The sequence below is a fragment of the Tribolium madens genome, unplaced genomic scaffold (genome assembly GCF_015345945.1).
Source record: "Tribolium madens isolate multiple individuals breed KSU strain unplaced genomic scaffold, Tmad_KSU_1.1 Scaffold_97;HRSCAF=244;Tcas5.2_LG3a, whole genome shotgun sequence".
NCBI lineage: Eukaryota > Metazoa > Arthropoda > Insecta > Coleoptera > Tenebrionidae > Tribolium > Tribolium madens.
In genome coordinates this window covers 10,261,507-10,286,329 of record NW_025401069.1, presented here as the reverse complement: position 1 = coordinate 10,286,329, position 24,823 = coordinate 10,261,507, and the positions used below count along the sequence as shown (strand labels likewise).

Sequence of the window (24,823 nt, the reverse complement as noted above, 5' to 3'; positions counted from 1 at the left end):
TTAAAGAATGAACGCATCTTGATTTTCTATTAAAAAAAACGTCCTGGTGTGTAAGTTTTTAAATTTTGATAAATAACATAAAAAGATTCATGTTTGTATAAAGTCTTATTCAATTCGCGGTTGATTTTTCCCACAGACAATCAAACGAGATAAATGTTAGCCAACCAACATGTTCGCTAACAATTTAAAATGTAATCAAAAAATTAATGCATCATTCATGAAATGTATTCATGTGCAACCAAGGTCTTAAATTTTATTTCAGTGACTCATTAAAGTTGATTAGAATGACACTTTCAGCATCAACAATCATGTTAGAGTTTTAGTGAGGAGGTAAACAAAAACTCATCATGGTTATCCTTCCACATATATTATATTTGTTTATAAAAACAGAAACCTGTAAAGAGCGCCATATAATACACAATATTTCGTAACAAAATTTAATCTTCTAAAAAGAAATACTGTCCGGACCGTTTCTGCTCGACATCCTTCACAGATTCTTGTTTGTTTATCCTAGGTCTAAAATTATTAGGATCCCGCCTAAATGTAATCCCCAACAACTCCAAAAATCGGTTCATTCCAGCTAAAAGTGTCTGCGGGGTATTGGCTGTGGTTTTAACTGACGGTGTACCCTCAAATACGATTACGCGGTCTGCCAGATAAGTAGCCATGATGAAGTCGTGTTCTACTACAAAACCTGTCTTTTTCGCGTGCAAAATGAATCTAAAAAAATTCAATTAACCAAGAACCACTTTTTTCCGTAAATACAAACCTTTTGATTACTTTAGCAGCCATAAGACGCTGCTCGGAATCTAAGTAGGCACTGGGTTCGTCGATAAGGTAGACATCTGCCGGTTTGCCTAAACACAAAGTGAGAGCAACTCGTTGCAACTCACCACCGGACAGATTCTGCACTTCCTGGTCGATAATATCGTCGATTTTAAGCGGTTTAGTCACATCAGCCATAAACTAAAATAGATAGTAGCCTCACATACAAAATAATAAAACAATTAATAATACCTGGGGATGAACATAAGCGTCCCTGATTTTCTCGTGGAGCAATTGTCGGACCAATCCCTGAGACTTCGGACTGATCTTTTGTGGCTTGTAACTGATATGAAGTTGTGGCAACTCCCCAGAACCCTCATCGGCCTGTAAGTTACCAGCCAACATCCGAATAAATGTTGTTTTACCCGTTCCATTTTCGCCGAGTAAAACCAAAATTTCGGAATCGGAAAATTGGCCTTTGACCACGTTCAGTTGGAAATTTCCCATGGTTTTAGTCATGGAAGGGTACTCGTAATGGTTCATGCGTTTTACTTCCTCTTCAGTTGCAGATTCAGCCACTTTGAACACTAAAGATTCATCACGGAAACGCAGATTTTCAGTCGGAACAAAACCATCCAAGAATATATTAATCCCTTTGAAGAAGTAATTATTACGTTTGTGGATCATTCTCTGATATGTTTATTACCTTCACGAACGGAGAATGGCATAGTAACCACACCATACGCTCCAGGAACTCCATACAAGCAACAAATGAAATCTGATAAATAATCTAAAACGCTGAGATCGTGCTCCACCACAATTATAAATCTAAGGAAAAAAGTTATACAATGTTATGTTGGCTTTTTTTCTTGCTTACTTGGTTGGATGCAACAGCGACCTGATAGTTTGGGCAGCATTTAATCTCTGTTTTACATCTAAATATGATGAGGGTTCATCAAACATGAAAATATCCCCATTTTGGATGCACACCATGGCGCAAGCAAATCTCTGCAGCTCCCCACCAGAGAGCGCCTCAATCGTTCGGTCGCGTATATGCTTCAAGTCCAACATTTCGCAGATCTGTTCCTGGTTATCCATCTCGGTTTTCTTATCCAAAAGTTGTCCAACTGTTCCTTTTACGGCTTTAGGAATTTGATCAACGTATTGTGGTTTGATTAACGCTTTCAAGTCGTCTTCCAGTATCTTGGTAAAGTAATTTTGCAATTCAGACCCCCTGAAATGGCTCAAAATCTCCGTCCAGTCAGGCGGATCGGAGTAGCGCCCCAAATTGGGCTTTTGTTTGCCAGCTAGTATTTTCAAAGCGGTGGATTTACCGATACCGTTGGTCCCAACAAGACCCAGAACTTCGCCGGGGCGCGGAATTGGCAATCTGTGAAGTTTAAATGAGTTCTTGCCATAGCGATGAGTAGTATCTCTTTCCAAATTGCTTGGAAGGTTGATGATCGTAATGGCTTCAAAGGGACATTTCTGGGGGAAAAAAAAGTATAAATGACGAAAAATAACAATCCGAGGACACAAACCTTCACACAGATACCGCACCCAATACATAATTCTTCGGAAATAGATGCCATTTTGCTGTTGGGGATTACTTCGATACATAACTTGCCCATGCGAACCACTGGGCACGATTTTTTGCACTCCTGGCGACATCGTTTTGGTTTACACTTATCAGCGTTCACTATAGCAATACGAGTTAATTTATCAGTTTCTTCAGTTGCCTTTCTTCGTGACATTTTGATTCCAATATGTTAGGATTCAATGACACCTAACCTAAAAGTGAGAGTGCAAAACTGGAATTAAATTTATTTAAAAGTGAAGAGTAAAGTGCCTAAATGTAGTTAACAATGTTTTAAGTTTATTTTACTCACCAATGATTTAAATTTATGCAAAACAGATTTTTTCTAGGCCGCCAGCACGACCGGCCATGAGGAAAGGATAGCTTACAGCACTGCCAACACTGTGATACACAATTACTCAAATTTTAATTAATTATAACAATCAAAGCAAAGTTAAATTAAATTATCTGTAAGATTTTTTAACTGTGAAAGCCCAAATACTTCTGAGACTCGCAATATTGTGACATTAATTCGTAAAATCCATAGAAATCTTAATTAAAAAATATTGTAGTGTTGGCAGCTCTGCTTGTCATAAGCCGTGCTCCAAATTTCCTATTTTAGAATTTTTCATTCCGATTGCCTTAAAACCAAAAAATACGTAGAAAAATGTCCAAAGTCGATATGGAATTAAAAAAAGTAAAGTTCTGCCTCTTCACCCCTTCTAAGGTTAAAATTTGTGTGTTTTAGGCTTTTGCAGAGCTGCAAGAGAAGCAAATTGACACAGCCCAAAAACTGCGTATAGCAGACCTACAAATAGAAACTTTAAAAAGAAACAAACAACATGCATCTTTCACAGAAAGGTAGTTACATCTTTTTTGTTGCATCAAATAAATTTCATTATTAGGGAAATATCGTCGCTAGAAGACGGTACAAAAACCTATGAATCTGTTGGTCGCATGTTTGTGATGGCCCCCATGGATCAAGTTAAGGAAAATCTTCAAAAGAAGCAAGCACAGGCCGAAGAGAAGATAAAGGTCCTGGTAAACAATAAAGCATACTTAGAAAATAGCTTAAAGGATGCCACAAATAGTCTACGTGAATTAGTACAACAAAAGAAAGAATCTTAACTTATTTTATAATTTTTATTGTAAAATTTTCCTAAATACATATTATTTTACTTGGCAATTGCAGTTTCGAACAGTAAAGTTTCTGAAGGTGGATTTTCTTCAATATGGAGGGGCTTGTGAAGGAGTTTGAAAATTCCAGTTCCTATAGGCGCGGGCATTCCCATTATAATATTTTCTGAAACACCGTTTATCTTGTCTACCTGACCATAATAAGCTGCATCAAATAAATGATCAGCGGTTTTCTCGAACTAAAAAAATAAAATGGCAAAAATCGTTTTACTTGACAAAAAACTTACAGAAGCCAAGTTCAGGATAGACTGTTTCATTTTAGACAAACCATACCGGGTGATACCCAAAACTTCCCCCGTATGCGTCATTTGTGCCGCCAGTAACATAATATGGCGATAATCCACGCTCATGCCGTGGTTTTCCATCACCATTTTAATTTCAGACATAATAGTTTCCCTACAATTCATAATTAACGAAATATTTGAAAAAAAAAAAACAGGTTTAAGAACCTTGCAGCTTCGATTCCCAGTGTATGATACACTTCCATGATATTATTTGAGACAGTTTTGGTCCCCAGTACTCCATACGTAGCAATAACTTCCCTTAAATTGTCACCCTCCACACATAAATTATACAAAGTCTCGCCCCCTTTCTCCTCCTTGGCAATAACAGCACGATTCACAGTTGGCAACCCTTTAACAACAACACTAGGCAATTTTGCCTTTAATTCATTCAACGAAAAATTATATCTAGTTGAGTGTTTACTGCCACCGGGGTGTACTGTAATAATTGTTTCACTTTCGACGCGAACTTCAGTCGGCTTAAGTTTTAATTTTGAGGTGCAAATACTGCAAAAAAAAAGAAAGAAATTGCAAGTAAATAGAATTAAGTTGGCAAACCTATATCGGACAGTTTCGGCATTAATTTCAAGTCTCAATAACTTAATCCGGTCGTAATTTAACTGAATTAAAAGGAAGCAATCGTACTCTGTGTAAATTTCGTCAATAAACGAAGCCACTTCGCCAAGGGTTGTTTTTTCAATTCGGGCTTTCACTTCTCGGGCAAAACCGATATCGCGGGGGTTGGTGAGGCTAGCAGTGATTATAGGCGTACTAATATCCTTACTAGCATTAATAATTTCCTTAATTCTAGCAAAATAAAAAATTATATAACATTTCCTAGTTGTTCAACTTTGTATACCTTGGGACACCTTGTGTAATATTCATACTAGCAACACCAGCAAAATGGAAAGTTTTCAGTGTCATTTGCGTCCCAGGTTCACCTATACTTTGTGCAGCCAAAGCACCAACCGCAGTTCCCGGTTCGATGATAGATCTGGTATATTTTGAACCGCAAATTTGTAAAAATGTCACCAACTGGCTACAAGTTAATCTTTCTATTTCTTTTACCACTTTAGCGTCCCCCAATTTGTTGTATAATTTTTCGACTCTTTGCGCAACCTTTTCCATGAAGTTCCTAGAAACATTTATTTTCAAATAATTGGCGACAGTGGTCATTTACGGCCAACTTTAGTTCCGTTTTAAATCCCTCGCTACACTCGTTTAAGGCATCCGTTTCCAGAAAAGTTTTAGTGGCTCGTCGGATTTGGACACTATTTAGGATCGCTTCATCTCGGTACGGACATTTCGCTTGCACGTGTCGCAAAACGCGGTCAAAATCGACGGGGCAGTCTTTACCTGAAAATCATTTTTTTTATATTTGAAATGTTGGCAACACAAACGCACCTTCCATGTAGGTCGGATCTAGGCCGTCACATCCGTAGTTCACCTGAACGAGATCACCTTCCGCATTCCTGACAGAACCGTCGTAATGCACCACCAAATCTTCCAAGGACTTAAAAATTCAATTCTAGATTAAAGTGACCTGAGACTGAAATTAAGTTGGCAACACTGAATTAATAGTAATGGAACGCTGAATTAAAAGTAGGTATATCAGTAAATTTGTCAGGTGATGACCATACCGGGGCCGCCCCTCGAAATTGAATGTCAATTTGTTAGTCAGTGTTGCCAACTTAAGTTCGAAAATTTTATACCTTCACCAACCGTCTCTGCATGTAGCCGGTTTCAGCGGTTTTAACCGCTGTGTCTACAAGACCCTCACGGCCGCCCATTGTGTGGAAGAAGAATTCCGTGGGTGTTAACCCAGTATAGAAGCTATTTTCAACGAAGCCTTTAGCTTCTGGTGTTTTAGCTAAACATCCCCAAATTTTTGACTGTACTGTTTTACGTTAAGAGAAAGAACTTACAGTGATGTGGGAAATGTGGTAAGGACCTGTTTTCAAACCCATCTGGGACACGTTTTCCATTCAAAGCCTGCTGTCCCACACAGGCAATCATCTGAGAAATGTTAATGAAAGACCCTTTCGACCCTGATAATGCCATAATTAGGGGGCTGTTGGTGGGGTGCAATTCTGCGAGACATGCCTGGCCTGCATGTTCACGAATAACTGATAATTCTTTCAAAATAACAGCTTCTAAAGTCTCTTCAGCCGTACATCCCGGTTGGCATTGAAGCCGACCGTCGGCCATTTGCCGAATATATTCGTCACATTTAGCATATCTATAAGTGCACATTAACAAAAATCGTTAAATTATCAATAAACAAACCCATCCTCTAGCAACTTGTTCTTTCGTCTTAGTAAACCTGGGCTAGGTGTGACATCACCTATCCCGATACTGAATCCACTGTTCATTAAATAAAAAGAAGTAAGCTTAGCTAACCTCCACATGGATTTTATCGCATATTCAGACCCAAAGTCCCTCAAAATTACATAAAAAATGTTACTGCCCTTCCCTCCACTTCCCAAATGACTCTTATCTAACGTTCCAGCAAGCAGTTCAGAATTTCTGATCAAAACATATGAGTCTTTAACGCACAACTCTCTATTTTTTGTATAGGCTTTGCCTTTCGCTTCAAGATTTGCCTTGACTGGACATTTCTTATTAGGCCGGAAAATAAGACTACAAATTTGTTTGCCCGACCACAAACGTCTGGGCTAAAAAATATACACAGTCATCAACACCATTGATAATATTCACAAACCTTTAAAATACAAGGTGTTGGTAAATCAATTTGCATGTGTGTGTCATTCTCAGCCAATAGCGTGGCGGCTAATTGAGACGCGTGTGCTAAATCGAGAAATGTGTCTTTTTTGGTCAATAAGTAGCCCCCAGTCAAAAAATCCTGAGTTGCTGCGATCAAAAGTTCACCGTTTCGTGGCGTTACTAAATTGTTTTTGTTCTAAAAAAATTGCAAATAAATGACGAAAAAGAGGTTTTAAGAGAGGTACCCCCATTAAGATCAGAGCTTCCGCTTTAGCCTCCTCGGTTTGGGGCAAATGCAAGTTCATTTCGTCGCCGTCAAAATCCGCATTGTAGGGGTTGCAAACACACTCATTGAACCTGTACAAAATTGTATACAACATTTTTTCCACGATTCACGCTCACCTGAAAGTTCGATGTTGGTGGATTTTGGCCCTGTGTGCCATAATCGACAACTTATGCAAACTCGGTTGCCGATTAAATAAGACAACGTCGTCGTTATGAAGGTGGCGTTCGACCAAATCTCCCAGTTTCAACTCCTGCGCTAGTTTCTCCCTATTTCCGTATTTGAGAAACTTTTTGAAAGCGGAGCCTTTCTGCTGGACGTAGTTAGCCCCAGGCCATTTGTCAGGCCCGTTGATCACCAATTGTCTCATAACATCGATATTTGCGTGAATCACCCGTTCAGGGAAAGTCAGGATTTTGGCGATGTGGAGAGGGACACCGACTTGATCGATTTGCAAATTAGGATCGGGTGAAATAACCGTTCTTGAGGAAAAGTCGACTCGTTTACCGGAGAGATTGCCGCGGAAACGGCCCTGTTTGCCCTTAAGGCGTTGCACAAGACCACGGCCGGGTTTTTTCGGCTAAAAATGAAAGCAACGCGACTGAATACACCACTCCAAAAATTAAAAGAACAAAAAAATTTTCTAACTTTTTTTGTGATTTTTCAAAAAAAAAAAATACTAAAAGATCGCAAAACTAAAAAAAAAACAATTTGAGCTATTTTCAATCCAATTTTGCTCGATTTTAATACAGAATTAATTCAAAACTAATGTATTTTATAAAAATAACTGCTTCAATCTCAATTTTAGGCTGAAATAAAGCAATTTGTGATATTTTCAATCGATTTGGCTTAATTTGAAGTTGGGAATCAACCTGAATCAAAGTATTTCAACCAAATACTGATTTCAATAAGAGTTTTCGTCCAAAATAAAGCAATTTGAGCTATTTTCAATCCAATTTTGCTCAATTTTAATACAGAATTAATTCAAAACTAATGATTTTTATTAACATAATTGCTTTAATTGCAATTTTAGGCTAAAATAAAGCAATTTGAGCTATTTTCAATTATTATTATTATTTAAATTTTGAAACTTAAAGCTTCAATTTTTTTTTTATAATCTAGGTGCTATGGTTTTTATGAAGTAAAAAAAAGTGACGTTTTAGAACTGAGACAAAATGGCCAAAAATCCGCTTTGTTGTATAATTTGGTTCATTGCTCTCTATTTTTCTTTCATCGTTGCATTTTTCTGTGCATATTGGTACATCATATTTTATCCTTTCACAGTGTGTATAGACGCTTGCTCGGGCTATACGGACTTGCTACTGAAAGGAATTCAGTTACCTCACTACTGTGCTAACAAAATGGTCAATTGTGAAGGATGTTAATGGATTGTAGGTTTTTCAAATAAATAAAATAAAATAAATAAAAATAAAAGACCATTTTTCTGAGATACAGCCTTTCAAAAATCACCAAAAAAATTTGGATTTTTGTTTTGTTTTTGGAGTAGTGTATATGAAAATGATTACCATCATTGCAAGGGGAACCCCGGAGAGTTCACTGTTAATGTAAAGCGCGGTTTGCAGTTGGAGAAAATCCCAACCCTCTTGGTACATATTCACAGAAGCTCCTGACAGTTTGTGCTTTTTGATTACATCGTTGATAAAGATTATTTCAGATTGTCTCATTGTTAAATCGTCCTCATTGCTATAAAACAAATTGTAATAAAAAAACAGAGAAAATGGAAAATACGCACGTCCCCGCTTTCAAGTCGGATACCACAGAAGGGCGAATTGAAACAGGGGGCACCAGCATTCTCGTGAAAATTAAATCTTTCGGTTGTGATCTCCTTGAGTCCATTGCGAGTAATGGGATGTCACTTTGGGGGATTCTCTCAAATAATTTCAAAACATCAATTGGGGTAAGAATCTGTGACACCGCAGTATTGGCAGTTAATGCGTTTTTTATCTCTGGATTAACATCAATCGCTGAATTAAATTTTTCTAAAAGAATCAAATTAAACAAGATGTTTATGATTAATAAATTTGTTACTCATGTGTTCTTTCAACACTGCCTCCTTGTCACTCCCTCTATTTTTCTCGCACACTATCTTTAAGACAGATCCCCCAGTACTCCCTTTACTGGCTGTCAACTTTTTTACGAAACCATTAGATTCCTTACAGTAGGGACACTTGGTCAATTTCCTGCATTTCTCGATGATTTTCTTCCTTATCGCTTTTTTGGTCATATAGCTAAGATGTTCGTTAGATAAGCGTAACCGATATTGATTTTTTTCTTCTTCGGGGAGGAGAACACGGGCACAATTCTTGCAAATTGTTTGAAGAATGCTAATAATGCTTCTAAAGTAGCCAACGTGATACACAGGCAATTCTAAATCTATGTAGCCAAAGTGGCCAACGCATGAATTTATATTCTTTCCGCATGTCTGACAAGGTGATTCTTTCGAATTTGTGCCCTAAAATGTTGCTTAAAAACTGTAAATGTGAATAATTTAACATTTTACCAATCTCTTGTCCAGTACCCCAAAGGGAATTGGGGTACGATTCACGTCTTGATTATACAAGTTTTTCGCTATAACGTGAATGTGAGATTGTTGTTGCATTGATTCCGCACTCTCAATCCCGAAACTGATGTGGGAGCTGCAAGAAAACGCTCAACAAAAGACATGTGTGAGCCTCATGACTTACATTTTTCTCGCAACATCAGTTTCGCGGTATTGTTCTTTTGGCATTGTGTTTATAAATGTTTAATTGTGTTACCAATAAATAATAATGCATTACCCATAAAAATATAACACCTTTAACTAACCTCACTTCTTTAAATGATCACAACAACCTAACCTCAAATCATTCTTCAATCGCTGTCAAATACCACAAAGATAACAAAAATAGAGCTCTTCTTTTTTATTATTCGCTCGATTCGCTTTGAAGGCTTTCATTTTTTCGATTTTTGTCAAAATTTTCGGCGGTTTTCGGTACCCAGAGCAAATATCAGCTAATACCATAGAAATTATTTTTGATGTTTGGACCGTTGAAAAATACTTTTGATTTCCTATTTTATAAAAAAAAAGATCATAGTTCTGTGATAAATAGTTTTTGAGAAAATCGCTAATAAAGACAAAAATAGCAAAAATATTAATTCGACAATAATTTATAAATTATTAAGAATTTTGTTGTTTTCTCGACACCACCAATCAATCGACTCCCCGGAACATTTTACATAAGTATAATACAAAAACATAAACCGTTTTTAATATACTGCAACAAAAACATTTTCACGATACAACTTACGAAAACTCTCAAAAAATCGAAAAAGGTCATAATTTAAAAACTATAGGTCATAGGTGAAAATCAATTTATTCAGGGGAATTTCTCTGCTAATTTCACATACCAGGTGAATAAAAAGTATGGAACGAAGCGTTTTTCTCGTAAACTAACCACTTTACAAAAAAAAATAATTAGTGTAGCGTAAAGTCCAATTAAAATGTGACCATTTATCAAGAATAACATTTTTCGAAATTTCTTTTAGTTTTCGAGTTCTTTTTTTTTTTTTAATGGCAACCCACTATGGTAATTTTTTTAATTATAGATTATGATCTAAAAATGACCTCTAATTAAACATAATTGTTTTCTAGTCAGTACTTTTTTTTAAATAAATTGCTAAAGTAGCGTTCCGAGCCCATCACGAAGATTTTCCGAACTTGAACGAGGGAGTCGTTTCATGACTTTGGTCGTTGGAGAGTCCGGTTTTTGGTGCAGGTGCTTTGGGGTGGTTCCGGATGGATCAAAAAATGTAAAAACAAATCATTTTCGTCTATTTTTAGTCGATTCGAAACCACCCCAAAGCACCTGCATAGAAATCAGAGCTCTCCCATGATGAAAAGCATGAAACAACCACTTCGCTTATGTTCGGAAAATCTTCGTGAAGCTCGGAACGCAACTTTAACAATTAATTAAAAAAAAAGTACTGGCTAAAAAACAATTTTATTTAATTAGAGGTCATTTTTAGATCATAATCTTTAATTAAAAAAATTACCATGGTAGGTTGCCATTTAAAAAAAAAAATAAAAATTCCAGAACTCGAAAACTAAAAGAAATTTCGAAAAATGTTATTCTTGATAAATGGTCACGTTTTAATTGTACTTTAGGCTACACTAATTATTTTTTTCGTAAAGTGCTTAGTTTACGAAAAAAACGCTTGGTTCCATACTTTTTATTCACCTAGTATAATAGTATCAGTTTTTGATAAGATTAAAAAAAAATATATTTTTCAATTTTCAAATTTTTTTTAAAATGTTTAATTTTTGTGCCTCTCAATGCACTTTTAGGCCCCTTGAAGTGCATTTCGATCAATTTTGAAGTTTTCAATTTTTAAATTTTTGACAAAATTTTGGGCGATTTTCGGTACCCGGAGGGGTCTATTGCCAATAACTCTGGAATTATTAGCGACAGCCCGTTATGTTTAGTAACGTTCAAAAGCACTTTAAATTTCCTATAATAAAAGATCATACTTCTGCGAAAATAGTTTGAGAAAATCGCTGATAAACACAAAAATAGCGAAAATATTACTTCGACAATAACTTTTAAACTATCAAGAATTTTGTTATTTTCTCGCCACCAATCGACTCCTCGGAACATTTTACATAGTCATAATACAAAACATTAACCGTTTTCTATATTTTTATACTTTATAGTAGACGAGATTATTACCTCTGTGGCCATGGTTTCAACATATACTCCCAAAATATTTTTTTAGAACCATGCTGTTGTCATAATTATGTCATTAGTATCAAAACAAGTAATTTTACTATAAATATAGTATAATGAGTAACGTACCTGAGGAATTAGAAAGATCAGAGGACGAACCTGAATATAAAAGTCAGCCTGTACAATCAGTAAGTGTACAACATTTCTAGAAAAATTAAGTAAACATTTATAATATTATCAGATTCGTGTATTTCGGGGTGTAGGTCGCTCGGCTCCAATTGCTTTGCCAGAATTAGCAGAAAATAGAAAGTGTACGGATGTTGGATTTGGTGTTATTTTCGGAATAGCTTTTTTAAGTCTAGTAAATAAATAATTAGATGTTATTAAACAGTTCTAATAAAATTGATATTGGCAGATTGCTTTTTCTGCATATATAGCTTCACAATCCGATTTTAGAATACTATTGAATGGTCTAGATGCATGTGGAAATGTTTGTGGAGTGAAAAACACCCAAACATACAATAAAAATTGCTCAGCAAGGAACTACATCAATAGCCCGTAAGTTATTTTACTTAGTTTTTGGTAAATCTTTGTTGAAATTTTAGTGGTTTTTCTATTCCAGAATTCTAGATGTGAAAGAAGAAGAATGTATTACGGCTAATGAGTGTGAAGCTAGAAACAAGTACTCATTCTAATTTAGTTTATTTATATTATTCTTAAGTATATTTTAGAACAATATTTGGTAGACGATGTATGCCCCCTCACAAAAAATCTTCAAAGACAAAGAAAAAATTATTTTCCGGTCGTGACTATTATGTATGTAAAACATTTTAATATAAATATATTTATAAATCTTTTTTAGAAATCTATTGATAATATTGTTCCCTACTCTGTAATAGTCCTGATTTTAATGCCCTCTGTGGCTACAGGTACTTCTCCATTGTTTCTAACTTTAGCAGTAATCAGTACTTTTCTTTAGGATTGTCTTTACTGATATACATCCTGATTCGGCACCACCCAAAGTTTTCCTTCTATTTTTTTACTATCCTTACAATCATTATACTTTTATTTGCGGCGGGCTACTTTTGGTAACAAAATCAAAAGCATTACTTTGCGATTTATCTTCTTTTTTTTAAGGTACTTAGTATACATTAATCATCGTGATAAAGCTGAAATGCGTTGGAAACTTGTAATAATTGGCAACGCTGTCTTTTGCACTATCAGTGGTGTGACGTTGTTTATTATAATTGGATGTAGATGCAGCAGAATTGATCTTTTAATTGAAGTTTATAATGAAACATTTGATGCAATTTGTAATTCAAAGCTTATCTTCTTTGCACCCTTTGCGGTAAAATATTTCAACTTTATTCATTTATTTAATTAGAAAACTAAAACTTGGCTCTGGCAACGTAAAAAGCATAATAACGTAACTTGTATCGTGAAAGTTAGGTAGTATAGATGTTCACATGAATTGCTATACAAAAAAGCACACTCTAAAGGTTTTTATTGAGTCATGTTTGACAAGGATAATTTCACCAAAATCCTTTAGTACCAGATAACAAACTCAGTTGGTTATAAAATCTCGGCTTTTGCCTCGTTTTTTACAATATCCAATCGAATTTCTTATTTGTTTCATATTGATCTTGTTAATAGTAACTGTTACAATAACTGCAAGATTTACAACATTTTTTACCAATTTAGACCATGGTGTTAATGTGTTTGCTTGGGATTAGCTGGATATTTATGATATTTATGTCTGTTTCCGTTAAAATTCCACAAGATGGAGGTCTCCCTGTTGTAAGGTACTTTTTTTTTATTTTTAATTTTTTAATTGTTACGCTTTGGCAAAGTTTTTAGTGTGATTATGGTTTTGTTTTTTTAAGTACATACAATAGTTTATTACTGTCTAAACACAATCTGTCGTAAAAATCGTTATTTCATGAAAATATGACAAAAACACAATATTTCAGATTTGATTATCATTCTCTTCTATACTATGCAGACATGTAGATAACAGTTTTAGTAACCCCCTGTACACTGTGGGCAAAAAAGTTAAAAAAAACTGATTAATAATCGATAAAGCCTTAATCTCATTAGAAATATTACCAAACTTTGCCAATATTCGTTGTTACAGTAGAAATGTTTCATTAGCACAACTGGGATTACAGAATACTGAATTCGAATTTTATAAGAGATTTTTTTTTTGGTAATGATTAATAATTATAATGTGCTAGAGTTTACTCAAATTTATTTGAACAAAGTTAAAAAACAACTTTTTACAGTAACAGCGAAATAGCGTAGTAACGGAAGTTAAAATAGATAACATTTCGATTCTGCTAATTGCATATTTGACCAGAATAGTATACCTATGTTTCCTGATCTTTATGGGATATTGGATATTTACGTTTGTTGAAGGATGTCAGTGTATAATGATCGCTGGAACAATAGCAAGTTATTATTTTACAAGGTTTGTAAAAAACTGGGTTCGCCAAATGAAGTGTTACAAATAAGACTATCGAATTTTTTGTATTCTCATTATTTTTATTTCAAAATCACTCAAAATATAACTAAGAAACGATTCAAGTTAATGAAAAAAATATTGCTCTATTGCCTAATGCCATTTAATTCAGGAAAAAAATACGAGGGCTATTTTTAAGTTTTTACCGGATTATTCCACCTTCATTAATTATTCAATAAATCGATATTTTTTACTTCACTTTAATTAGCGAACCCTGTAAAAGTAAAAACGATTTTTTGATACTTGTATGTTTTGAATGGTGGGTTTTTACTTGTTTTAGAGACCGAGATGATTTCGAAGGTCAATATTGTAACAATGTGGGAATAGTAATTCGCTTTCATCTGGGGACTGTTGCAACTGGATCACTACTTATTACTATGGTTTCAATGATGAGACTACTGGTTGATATTCTTTCTAATTGGGACGAATCTGCAGATGTGTGGGAAGTGATAAGGTGTATAATACTTTGCATTCTTGAAACTTTCGAGGAGATTGTAAATTATATTAGTCATAAAGCGTATATAATGACAGGTACTTAATATTTTTCTACATAAAAAATACATGCAAGTATTTTTACTGTTTAGCCATTCATGGTAAAAACTTTTGGTTATCTGGCAAGCGGGCAATAAGTTTAATATGGTACAACTTTTTGGACACAATATCAATTGATGCATTAAACTCTGCTGTTCAGTTTTCAGCTTCTATTTTAATTTTGCTTATCGCGTTACTCCTTGGATATGCTGTTCTATCAGTAAAGATTTTTTCAACAACTATATTCTCACTTTATAATATTATTTTAGACACAACAAATGGGTTTTATAATTGAAAATCTCTTGGTTGGTGGGTTACTTACAGGCATTACCTTATACTTATTCTTTTCCTTGTTGAGTGTAAGTAACAATTACGAATGTGATTTTCTTTATAAACATCATTTTAAGACCGCAGTTGGAACAATTTTCTTATGTTATTGCGAAGATGCTATAATGAATGATGGAAGCAGTCAGCGGCCTTTTTTTATGAGCGAAGATCTTGAAGACACATTGTATGAAGCCTTGGAAATTGTGGCCGAAAAAAGAGAAGAAAAAGAAGAAAGGAAAGAGTTGAGAAGAGAAAATAGACTAGATGAAGAAGACGACTGATACAATTATCTCTATTTTATAAAAATCATAAATGAATAAAATATTTAACTTCTGTATGAAACCAGTACTTTTTCCGCAAAACTTTTTTTATGTTTGTAGATAAACAAAATCTAGGAATGAATGGATTATTATAAGAAGAATTTGCAAAAAAATTTCTAGTTTTAGTAAATTCTCTGTTTATGCGCCCACTGAAAATATGAAAAGTTGGCGCCCATGCTTGTGGCCATGGTTATAACAGGTTCTAAATTTTCTTTCCTTCATTTACTTTTTTGTCAAAATTTTATGAATGACACATTGCAATGAGTAGAATACCTGAGAATTTGGAAAGATTCGAAACCGAACCTGAATATAAAAAGCAGCCAGTAGATCCCGTAAGTATGCATAACCAGTAGAATAAGTATTAAACATATATTTACAATATCTAGATTTATATTTTTCGGGGTGTAGCTCGTTCGGCTCAAATTGCGTTGCCAGAATTAGCAGAAAACAGAAAATGTACGGATATTATAGTGGGCGTTATTTTTGGAATAGCTGTTTTAAGTCTGGTAAATATAATTGGGCACTATTAAACAGTTTTGTTGAAATTAATATTAATAGTTTGGTTCTGCCGTTTATATAGCTTCAAATTCTGATATCAGAAAGCTAACAAATGGTGCAGATGGTTGTGGAAATATTTGTGGAGTAAAAAACACCGAACCGTATAATGAAACTTGTCCAGGAAAAGACTTCACCGATTACCCGTGAGTAGTACTAATGTTACATTTAAGAGTATTTTTTTAATTTTTACTTACTTCTGCACATATTACAAGCAATTTGTGCGTGTAACGGTCAAATGGTTTTGCATTTTAGATATCTAGACGTGAGACAAGAAGAATGTATTACGGCTAATGAGTGCAAAAAGAGAAACAAGTAAGTATTTTGAGTTTTTTTGCAACATGTCTTTCATATATTAAATATATTAGGACACTATTTGGTGTACGATGTATGACTGAACAAAAAAAAACTTCAAGGATGAAGCAGGAGTTATTTTCCGGTCGTGACTACTATGTACAGTATTATTTATAGACGTAATTCCTAAATATTACAAATTAGATAATTACAAAAACATGATAATATTGCCAAAAAATATTGCTATAAAATTTTACTTTATTAACCATACATTAAACAAAAAGAAGGTTTTTGTTTACAAATGTTCAAATTTGTTTTGTTTTGATTTCACATCTTGATTTCAAACTCCAAATTTTCTAAATTGTACAAAACGTAAACTTTCTCGTTGCACAACATAAGGTCTGGTATAACTTTTTACAATATGTTTAATTAATTAGGGTTTTAATCTATATTTTTTTTAGAAATCTACTGAAAATATTGTTCCCTATACCATAATAGTGATGATTTTAATGCCATCTGTGTCTTCAGGTATTTTCCTATTTTATTTTATTTTTAGCGATAATCAATACTTTTTTTCAGGATTGGCTATTCTGGTGTATATCCAGATTAAGCGCCATCCAAAGTGTTCTTTCTATTTTTTTACTATTACTACAATCATTCTACTTTTAATTTTGGCTGCCTATTGTTGGTAAGACTAGCAAATGAGCATTATTTGGAATATCTTTTTTTTTTGTTCTTAAGGTATTCATTTATTACTCTTGATAAAGGGACCAATAGAATGACGAAACTTCTAATACTTTGCAACGCTGTCGCGTACACAGTACTTGGTCTGGTGTTGCTTGCTACAATTGTATGTAGATACAGTAGGATTTATCTTTTAATAGAAGTCTATCGTGAAACACTCAAGGCAATTTTTAATTCAAAGCTTCTCCTGCTTGCACCTCTTGTGGTAATTTATTTTAACCAAATACTTAATTTTATGATCATGTATTGGTATCACAAGTAAAGATAAAGAAATACTGATTTAGTTGGCAATAGAAAATTTTACTTGATGGCAGATGCCAATTTCAATTGGGCATAAGGCTTTTTGTTAGAAAAAACTTTTCATTTGTGGCTTTTTCTTTATTTTTTTGTGATAATTTTATTCATCACATAAACGGACTCATCGATTTAAACAATTTTACTACATACATACAATTCCGCGTAGCCAATTTTGATCTTCATTAGTAAGTAACTCTTAAAAAAATTTCATAGCTTTTTGTTGCCAACTCAAAACTGTGGTTCTGGAATCATTACTGTGAAACTGTAAATAACTGAAATTTTATCAAGTTGGTAAGAAAATGAAAAAATTACATATAACATAAAAATTTAACAGAGAAAATGGGGCTCGAATTAAATTATAATTATGTAATTTGGAAGGTTATGAAATTACTGCTGTGTTGGTTAATTTTTTCAATTATTTACAGTTACATACTTGTTACATATTATTTATACAGCTATTTATAAAAATGAGACACAATTTCAATCTTGAAAAGAACTTTTTGAGGAAACAATCTCCAAAAATAAATGATCTAAATAGTAGTATGATGTAGTACTACTAACTACTAGTATGAAGTCAAACAATACCTAACAATCTATATACTATATAGTGTTATAGACCTACTAGAATGGCTTATGGCTTTAAAAATAGATAATAATAAATTTTAATTATAAGCAAAAACTAAAGTCGTTTGTTTTGATTATTCTACTGAGTATCAACATACCAGGTGAATAAAAAGTATGGAACCAAACGTTTTTTGCTTAAACTATAAATTTTTTGAAAAAACTAATTGATGAACGAGAAAGTACTTTAAAGATGTGATGTTTTATCAAGAATAAAATTTTTCGAAATTTTCTTTTGTTTTTGAGTTCTACAAAAAAAATATTTTTTTAAATAGCAACCCACTATAAAACTATTTTTCTCATAAAGGTTATGATCTAAGGATTACAACTATCTACTTCATATTTAATTTTTTCAAATTTTTTTTTTTTTATATAAATTGCAATTTTGACTAAAAAAAATCACACAACTCAAAAACAAGACAAAATTTCGGTCTCAAAATACGGTTTATATTACGTTAATTTATATTAATTATTATTTTCTGAAGGCAAATGATTTCAAAAAAACCGCTTGGTTCCATACTTTATATTCACCATGTATATTTGGTACTTTAAAACTTCTTTAGGATTTAAATTTCTTACTATAACTCTTTAACAGATCTCACTCAGTTCTTTTCGGGATTTAAACAAAGTTTTTTTTTAACATAAATCTCTTTTATTAACAATTTAGACAATGGCGGTAACGTGTTTTTTTGGCATTATATGGTTATTTATGGCATTTTTGACTTTTTCCGTTAAAATTACGGAGCATGAAGGTATTCCACCTGCCAGGTAATTTTAAATGTTTGGTGCTATATACTCTGTTGCTTTATACATGTTCGTTGTTACCGTAAACATTACACAAGAATCTGCTTTGTTCTTCTCAAGAAATCTTGATTTTTGGTCATTGTTTCTTCTCTTGACTTCAACTCAACTCTTGACTTGTTTAAAAGTTTTTTTTGAAAAATGACCTATAGCAAAAATAGATACTTTTGTGTGTTACTTTAGCTTCACGCTGCATACTATACTCGTAATACTATTCAGTAACAGCGAACGAATAACTAGTAACTAGTAGTTATAGAATAGTAATGATGATAAGTCGTACAAAGAACATTCTAGCGGAGATAACACTTTACAAATCTCTTAGAAACTGAAGTATCGCAATTATTGGTTTTAATTATAAGTAAAGTAGAAGATCTCAGACAATTTATTTTTTTACTATTTTTTTTATTTCTTATTCTACAAAAGCCTCAATACCGTATACTTGCAAAAAGTGTTTTATTTCAAACCGAAAAATTAATTACTGTGGCTTTTAAGAGGTTTTTAAAGTTTTATGATAGTTAGAAAGTACAATTGCGAACAAAAATATGGGACAACATGATATTAAATGTGAAACAGCCCTTAAATATAGCTTTGTCACTGATTTTTGTTCGGCATGGTACGATAATATAATAATACCTTAATTCTGCTACATGTTTTACTCAGAATAGGATACTTCTGTTTCCTGTTTTTCATGGGATATTGGATATTTCTGTTTATAGAAGGATGTCAATGTATGGTGGTAGCTGGAACGATAGCAAGTTATTATTTTTCAAGGTTAGTAAAAGTAAAGTCAATTTTTCTGTTTCTATTTCTATTTACTACTATAGTTTCTGATGATGTTTATACAGTCAAGGTTTTTAGAAACCGAGATAATTTAGAGGGTCAATACTGTAAAAATGTGAGAATAGTGGTTCGCTTTCATCTGGGTAGTGTGGCGACTGGATCACTGCTTATTACTATAGCAGCAATGATAAGAATACTGGTTGAAGCTGCCACTAGTAGTGAGGATTCTAATAACTGGGCGTGGATAATTTTGAAGTGTATAATAAATTGCATACTTAAACTTATCGAAGAGATAATAAATTATTTTAGTCAAAAAGCGTATATAATGACAGGTACTCAATATTTTTCAACATAAATAAAAAATACAAACAAGAATTTTTAGCTATTCATGGTAAAAACTTCTGGTCATCTGGTAAGCGGGCAATCAAAATAATATGGCACAACTTTTTGGACACAATATCAGTTGATGGACTAAACTCTGCTGTTCAATTTTCAGCTTCTATTTTAATTTTGCTTGTCACGTTACTTGTTGGATGGGCTGTTCTAATAGTAAACATTTTTTTAAACTTTTTTATTTCTATTTTTGTAATTTTTAAATATTATTTTAGGAACAAAGTGAAGGTTTTGTAATCCTGAATATTTTATTTGGCTTTCTACTCGCAAGCGCCGCATTATACGTATACTTTTCAATGTTGACCGTAAGTAAATAACAATCATGAGAGTGATTTTCTTAGTAAATTATTTAAAGACTGCGGTTGGGACAATCTTCTTATGTTATTGCGAAGATGTCATAATGAACGATGGTAGCCGTGAACGACCCTACTTTATGAGTAAAGAACTCGAAGAGACGCTGGATGAAGCCTTGGAAGATGTTGCCGAAAAAAGAGAAGCACAAAGAGAGGAAGAAGAAACCTAGAAACAGACCAAAATTAAAACATTAAAATTATATCCAAGTGATAATCACGGTGTAAAATTTAAATTTAATTAGAATATTTAAAAAAATTTGAACACAATTATTTTAAATTGATAGTATTGGCTTTGTAACTATTTTAGAAAAAATATAAATTATTAAAATCTTTATAATTACTGTAACTAATTTTTTTTCTAAAAAGTTTTCAAAAAAATTGTTCTACTTGGTAACCCCTTGTTGCCAATAGATTTTACATTAATAGTCACTCGGTATCATGAATTCCGTTACCAACTTTAAACAGTCACTGTTGATCACTCAATAAATATGAAATATATTTTTAGAAATATTGTTCCCAACGACCTACTTTTTTAAGTAAGTATCTAATTAATATTAACAATAAGTACCAAGTTTTGAAGATTGTGTATTGTTGAAAATTAAAATTAATTCATTTTTCCATTTTATCCTTTACCATAATGTAGTCTTAATTAATAAATCATAAATATAATGATAATAACCTTTATTTACGATATTATTTCATTAATAATGGTATAAAAGACAATGGAAACGAAAAATCGCTATATTCGTGCTACTGGTTCCAGAATAAAAAGTAAAATAAACTTGATTCTGGTTTTACGAATAATGAAAATGGATTACTCGGACATAAAACTCATGACAGGTTTTAAAAAACAAATACAAAAGTGTATTATTTCGAACACATTTTAGGTGATTATTTAAAATTCATCAAATTTATCGCATCTGATATTTTCCAACTGCTACCTGTTAAAATCGTCATAGGCCTGATTTTTATACTAAATGTAGGGTTCATTTCGCTAATGATTTACTTTGTTTTGTATGTGACAACCACTAAAGAATTTATTGGTTATTCTCCGGTATTGTTTGGGCTATTTTATGTAAGTAAATTTAACTTTTTTTCATTTTATAGCAAAAATAGTGTTTTTCAGCCACTACTCTCCATTTTAATAGCGTTATTCAAAGGCAAATTGATTCACAATTTTAAAGACGAGATAAAAGTTTGGGCCATAGACACAGTCGGTGAAAAAATTCACTCCGAAATTAAACGCCGAATCAAGATGTTGAATCTTTTTGTTATTTGCAATACTTTTATTCTTGCTACAGCAGTAATACTCGCCATAAAACCGCTACCAGACGATATAGATTTAGTTTTCGCTTTACGTTTAATCCACGACTATTTTCCCAATTATGAAGAAATTCTTGTAATTCTTCTTAAAGCAACGTACCCGATCACCGCCTATATGCTACTAGTGCACGCCTATCAAATCCTCTACTACACTCAGCATGTAAATTTTCAAATCCGGTTATTTAACAAAGTCGTAGCAGATGTTGATTTTTGGGAAACAACTTCACGCGAAACTGAGTTGTTTTACAACAAATCTTATCAAAAACAAGTGGAGCACAGACTAAAGTTTTGCATCGAAAGATATCAGGAGTTTGTCAAAATGCACATTGCAAAAATCGGAGAAATCGACATTTTGGTTGCAGCATTTGCAATTTGTGGAGTTCTTATTGGAATTGGAATTTACTTTTATATGTTTTCTGTGCGTATTTAGAAAAATAGTTTAGTTAGTTTAATAATAATCGATTTTTAAGAACAATTTGAGTCCTGAGTATTATTTGCGAATCTCCGTCATTGCGTTTGTTGGAAGTACGACTTTTTCGGCTATTATTTGGGGCGGCCAATCCACCGAAACCATTGTAGAAATCGTTTCAAGTAATTGGAATAAAAACACTAATCAAAAGTTATTTTAGATAGCTGAAATTATTGCGACGGTAAGTCAAGTACGGTGGTATAACTTTAATCGAACCAACAAAAAACTCTATTTAATTTTCTTAACAAACATGATGAAAGAACGTAAAATCAAATTTACCGAAAATTATTCCATTAATTACCAACTCGGACTAGCAGTATGGCAATTCATTTCTTTTACTATTCGGAGAGTTTTCAGTTTGGTTTTTCAGATTGTCAGGGGGATTTATTCAGTTGCGTCCGTTGCTGTAAAAATGCGCTCATAAATATCTAGAAGATTGACTGATTCACCCTATATATTACTAAGGTTGTCACCTAATCACGTTGTATACCAGATTGGGTTCTGGTGATCCTTAGAAAAAATATTGTTGTCAAAAAATAATATATGATACATTTTCTGAACGTTGTAACTTGCGTTGCATGTAAAATAGTTTTATGTGAATCCCCTGCAACTGTAATAAAATAAAATGTTATTATAACGTACTATTTTATTTATTTTTTTTGGGTTCAAGTAAAAAATCTTAAAGAAATAGTACTGAATAATTAATTATTGATTGTGATTTTTTGGCGTCAAATTTAAAATTTTATTTTGGCAACATTAATTATAAAATTCAAACGTCAAACTTTTAGAAGTAGGTAATAGTTATTCATCTGCGATGGGCACTGTCTTAGCCCTGACCTGACCTAAAATATCCTGATAAAACGAATTAGAAGAATTACCAACAATTCAGTGTTGCCAATAGATTTCTTTGTCACAAACATTAATATTCACTCGGTATCATTAATTCCGTTGCCAACTTTAAACAGTCACTGTTGATCACTCAATAAATATGAAATATATTTTTAGAAATATTGTTCCCAACGACCTATTTTTTTTAACTAAGTATCTAATTATTATTAACAATAAGTACCAAGTTTTGAAGATTGTTTATTGTTGAAAATTAAAATTAATTCATTTTTCCATTTTATCCTTTACCATAATGTAGTCTTAATTAATAAATCATAAATATAATGATAATAACCTTTATTTACGATATTATTCCATTAAAGAAAATGGAACCTGAAAATCGCTATCCTCGTATTCGTGCTACTGTTTCCAGAATAAAAAGTGAAATAAACTTGATTCAGGTTTTTCGATTAATGAAAATGGATTACTCGGACATAAAACTCATGACAGGTTTTAAAAAACAAATACAAAAGTGTATTATTTTAACCATATTTTAGGCGATTATTTAAAATTCATCAAATTTATTGCATCTGATATCTTTCAACTGCTACCTGTTAAAATCGTCATAGGCGTGATTTTCATACTAAATGTAGGATTCATTCTGCTAATGATTTACTTTGCTTTGCATGTGACAACCCCTCAAGAATTTATTGGTTATTTCCCGGAATTTTTTGGGCTATTTTATGTAAGTAAACTTAACTTTTTTTCATTTTATTGCAAAAATAGTGTTTTTCAGCCACTACTCTCCATTTTAATAGCGTTATTCAAAGGCAAATTGATTCACAATTTTAAAGACGAGATAAAAGTTTGGGCCATAGACACAGTCGGTGAAAAAATTAACTCCGAAATTAAACGTCAAATCAAGATGTTGTATCTTTTTGTTATTTGCAATAACCTTCTTCTTGCTACAGCAGTAATACTCGCCATAAACCCGCTACCTGACGATATAGATTTAATTTTCGGTTTACGTTTAATCCACGACTATTTTCCCAATCATGAAAAAATTCTTGTAATTCTTCTTAAATCAACGTACCCCATCATCGCCTACATGCCACTAGTGCACGCCTACCAAATCCTCTATTACACTCAGCATGTAAATTTTCAAATCCGGTTATTTAACAAAGTCGTAGCAGATATTGATTTTTGGGAAACGACTTCACGCGAAACTGAGTTGTTTTACAACAAATCTTATCAAAAACAAGTGGAGCACAGACTAAAGTTTTGCATCGAAAGATTCCAGGAGTTTGTCAAAATATACATTGTAAAAATCCGAGAAATCGACATTTTGGTTGCAGCATTTGCAATTTGTGGCGTTCTTATTGGAATTGGAATTTCCTTTTGTATGTCTTCTGTGCGTATTTAGAAAAATTAGTTTAATTTAATTTTAATAATAAACGATTTTAAAGAACAATTTGAGTCCTGGGAGTTATTTGCGAATGTCCGCCATTGCGCTTCTTGGAAGTACGACTTTTTCGGCTATTATTTGGAGCGGCCAATCCTTTGAAACCCTTGTAATCGTTTCAAGTAATTGGAATAAAAACACTAATTAAAAGTTATTTTAGATGGCTGAATTGATTGCGACGCTAAGTCAAATACGGTGGTACAACTTTAATGGAACCAATAAAAAACTCTATTTAATTTTCTTAACAAATATTATGAAAGAACATAAAATCAAATTTACCGAAAATTATTCCATTAACTACCAACTCGGACTAGCCGTATGGCAATTCATTTCTTCTACTATTCGGAAAGGTTTTAGTTGTGTTTTTCAGATCGTCAGGGGGATTTATTCAATCGCGTCTGTTGCTGTAAAAATGCGCTCATAAATATCTAGAAGATTGACAGAGTGGTGCAAAACATGATTCATCCTGTATATTATTAAAGTTGTGTTCCAGCGTGGGTTCTAGTGATCCTTAGAAAAAATGTCTACGTCAAGGATGTCAAAAATAATATATGATAAATTTTTTGAACGTTGTAATGTAAAATAGTTTTATGTGAATCCCCTGTAACTGTAATAAAATAAAATGTTGTTATTATAACGTCCTATTTTATTTATTTTGTT

The 24,823-nt window shown here is 32.9% G+C and overlaps 8 protein-coding genes across 11 annotated transcripts; 6 read left to right on the top strand and 2 right to left on the bottom strand.

Moving 5' to 3' along the window:
• Positions 1 to 351: 351 nt before the first annotated feature.
• Positions 352 to 2,812, bottom strand: LOC123014181 (protein Pixie). Of its 2 annotated transcripts, none has more exons than XM_044413136.1 (7): positions 2,655 to 2,812; positions 2,307 to 2,556; positions 1,643 to 2,253; positions 1,472 to 1,593; positions 1,018 to 1,418; positions 770 to 966; positions 352 to 720 (listed from the first exon to the last, which is right to left on the bottom strand). In XM_044413136.1, the coding sequence occupies exons 2-7, from the start codon at positions 2,517 to 2,519 to the stop codon at positions 438 to 440; spliced, it is 1,827 nt and encodes a 608-aa protein (XP_044269071.1). In that variant the 5' UTR covers positions 2,520 to 2,556; positions 2,655 to 2,812; the 3' UTR covers positions 352 to 437. The 2 variants fall into 2 exon arrangements, with proteins under 2 accessions (XP_044269071.1, XP_044269072.1); XM_044413137.1 differs by having other exon boundaries at positions 2,307 to 2,576; positions 2,655 to 2,720.
• Positions 2,813 to 2,880: 68 nt separating this feature from the next.
• Positions 2,881 to 3,527, top strand: LOC123014182 (prefoldin subunit 1). The gene is made up of 3 exons (XM_044413138.1): positions 2,881 to 3,038; positions 3,090 to 3,202; positions 3,247 to 3,527. Exons 1-3 carry the CDS (start codon positions 3,009 to 3,011, stop codon positions 3,467 to 3,469), a joined length of 366 nt encoding a protein of 121 aa, XP_044269073.1. The 5' UTR covers positions 2,881 to 3,008; the 3' UTR covers positions 3,470 to 3,527.
• LOC123014180 (DNA-directed RNA polymerase III subunit RPC1) lies at positions 3,480 to 9,796 on the bottom strand. Its single transcript, XM_044413135.1, has 18 exons — positions 9,532 to 9,796; positions 9,348 to 9,483; positions 8,876 to 9,299; positions 8,580 to 8,826; positions 8,353 to 8,530; positions 6,946 to 7,406; positions 6,789 to 6,900; positions 6,542 to 6,739; positions 6,106 to 6,494; positions 5,745 to 6,058; positions 5,532 to 5,689; positions 5,224 to 5,332; positions 5,007 to 5,175; positions 4,679 to 4,954; positions 4,378 to 4,626; positions 3,988 to 4,326; positions 3,766 to 3,934; positions 3,480 to 3,717 (listed from the first exon to the last, which is right to left on the bottom strand). Exons 1-18 carry the CDS (start codon positions 9,573 to 9,575, stop codon positions 3,517 to 3,519), a joined length of 4,173 nt encoding a protein of 1,390 aa, XP_044269070.1. The 5' UTR covers positions 9,576 to 9,796; the 3' UTR covers positions 3,480 to 3,516.
• On the top strand, positions 7,969 to 8,537 carry LOC123014183. The gene is made up of 2 exons (XM_044413139.1): positions 7,969 to 8,217; positions 8,282 to 8,537. Exon 1 carries the CDS (start codon positions 8,002 to 8,004, stop codon positions 8,209 to 8,211), a length of 210 nt encoding a protein of 69 aa, XP_044269074.1. The 5' UTR covers positions 7,969 to 8,001; the 3' UTR covers positions 8,212 to 8,217; positions 8,282 to 8,537.
• Positions 9,797 to 11,472: 1,676 nt separating the features above from the next.
• On the top strand, positions 11,473 to 15,210 carry LOC123014614 (choline transporter-like protein 2). 3 transcript variants are annotated; one of them, XM_044413820.1, is made up of 14 exons: positions 11,473 to 11,738; positions 11,792 to 11,911; positions 11,966 to 12,108; positions 12,173 to 12,232; positions 12,282 to 12,366; positions 12,413 to 12,479; positions 12,530 to 12,638; positions 12,688 to 12,898; positions 13,252 to 13,352; positions 13,907 to 14,017; positions 14,349 to 14,599; positions 14,653 to 14,819; positions 14,869 to 14,958; positions 15,007 to 15,210. In XM_044413820.1, the coding sequence occupies exons 1-14, from the start codon at positions 11,667 to 11,669 to the stop codon at positions 15,205 to 15,207; spliced, it is 1,788 nt and encodes a 595-aa protein (XP_044269755.1). In that variant the 5' UTR covers positions 11,473 to 11,666; the 3' UTR covers positions 15,208 to 15,210. The 3 variants fall into 3 exon arrangements, with proteins under 3 accessions (XP_044269755.1, XP_044269756.1, XP_044269754.1); XM_044413821.1 differs by having other exon boundaries at positions 15,014 to 15,165; XM_044413819.1 differs by having other exon boundaries at positions 14,869 to 15,210.
• Positions 15,211 to 15,387: 177 nt separating this feature from the next.
• On the top strand, positions 15,388 to 20,369 carry LOC123014561 (choline transporter-like protein 3). Its single transcript, XM_044413737.1, has 14 exons — positions 15,388 to 15,578; positions 15,633 to 15,752; positions 15,805 to 15,947; positions 16,057 to 16,116; positions 16,170 to 16,254; positions 16,557 to 16,623; positions 16,675 to 16,783; positions 16,837 to 17,044; positions 18,425 to 18,525; positions 19,219 to 19,329; positions 19,417 to 19,670; positions 19,721 to 19,887; positions 19,947 to 20,036; positions 20,087 to 20,369. Exons 1-14 carry the CDS (start codon positions 15,507 to 15,509, stop codon positions 20,252 to 20,254), a joined length of 1,755 nt encoding a protein of 584 aa, XP_044269672.1. The 5' UTR covers positions 15,388 to 15,506; the 3' UTR covers positions 20,255 to 20,369.
• Positions 20,370 to 21,726: 1,357 nt separating this feature from the next.
• LOC123014856 lies at positions 21,727 to 22,300 on the top strand. The gene is made up of 4 exons (XM_044414145.1): positions 21,727 to 21,825; positions 21,878 to 21,982; positions 22,037 to 22,192; positions 22,247 to 22,300. Exons 1-4 carry the CDS (start codon positions 21,727 to 21,729, stop codon positions 22,298 to 22,300), a joined length of 414 nt encoding a protein of 137 aa, XP_044270080.1.
• A 1,509-nt stretch (positions 22,301 to 23,809) lies between these two features.
• Positions 23,810 to 24,587, top strand: LOC123014854. Its single transcript, XM_044414142.1, has 4 exons — positions 23,810 to 24,112; positions 24,168 to 24,272; positions 24,324 to 24,479; positions 24,534 to 24,587. The coding sequence occupies exons 1-4, from the start codon at positions 23,810 to 23,812 to the stop codon at positions 24,585 to 24,587; spliced, it is 618 nt and encodes a 205-aa protein (XP_044270077.1).
• The last annotated feature ends 236 nt before the right edge of the window (positions 24,588 to 24,823 follow it).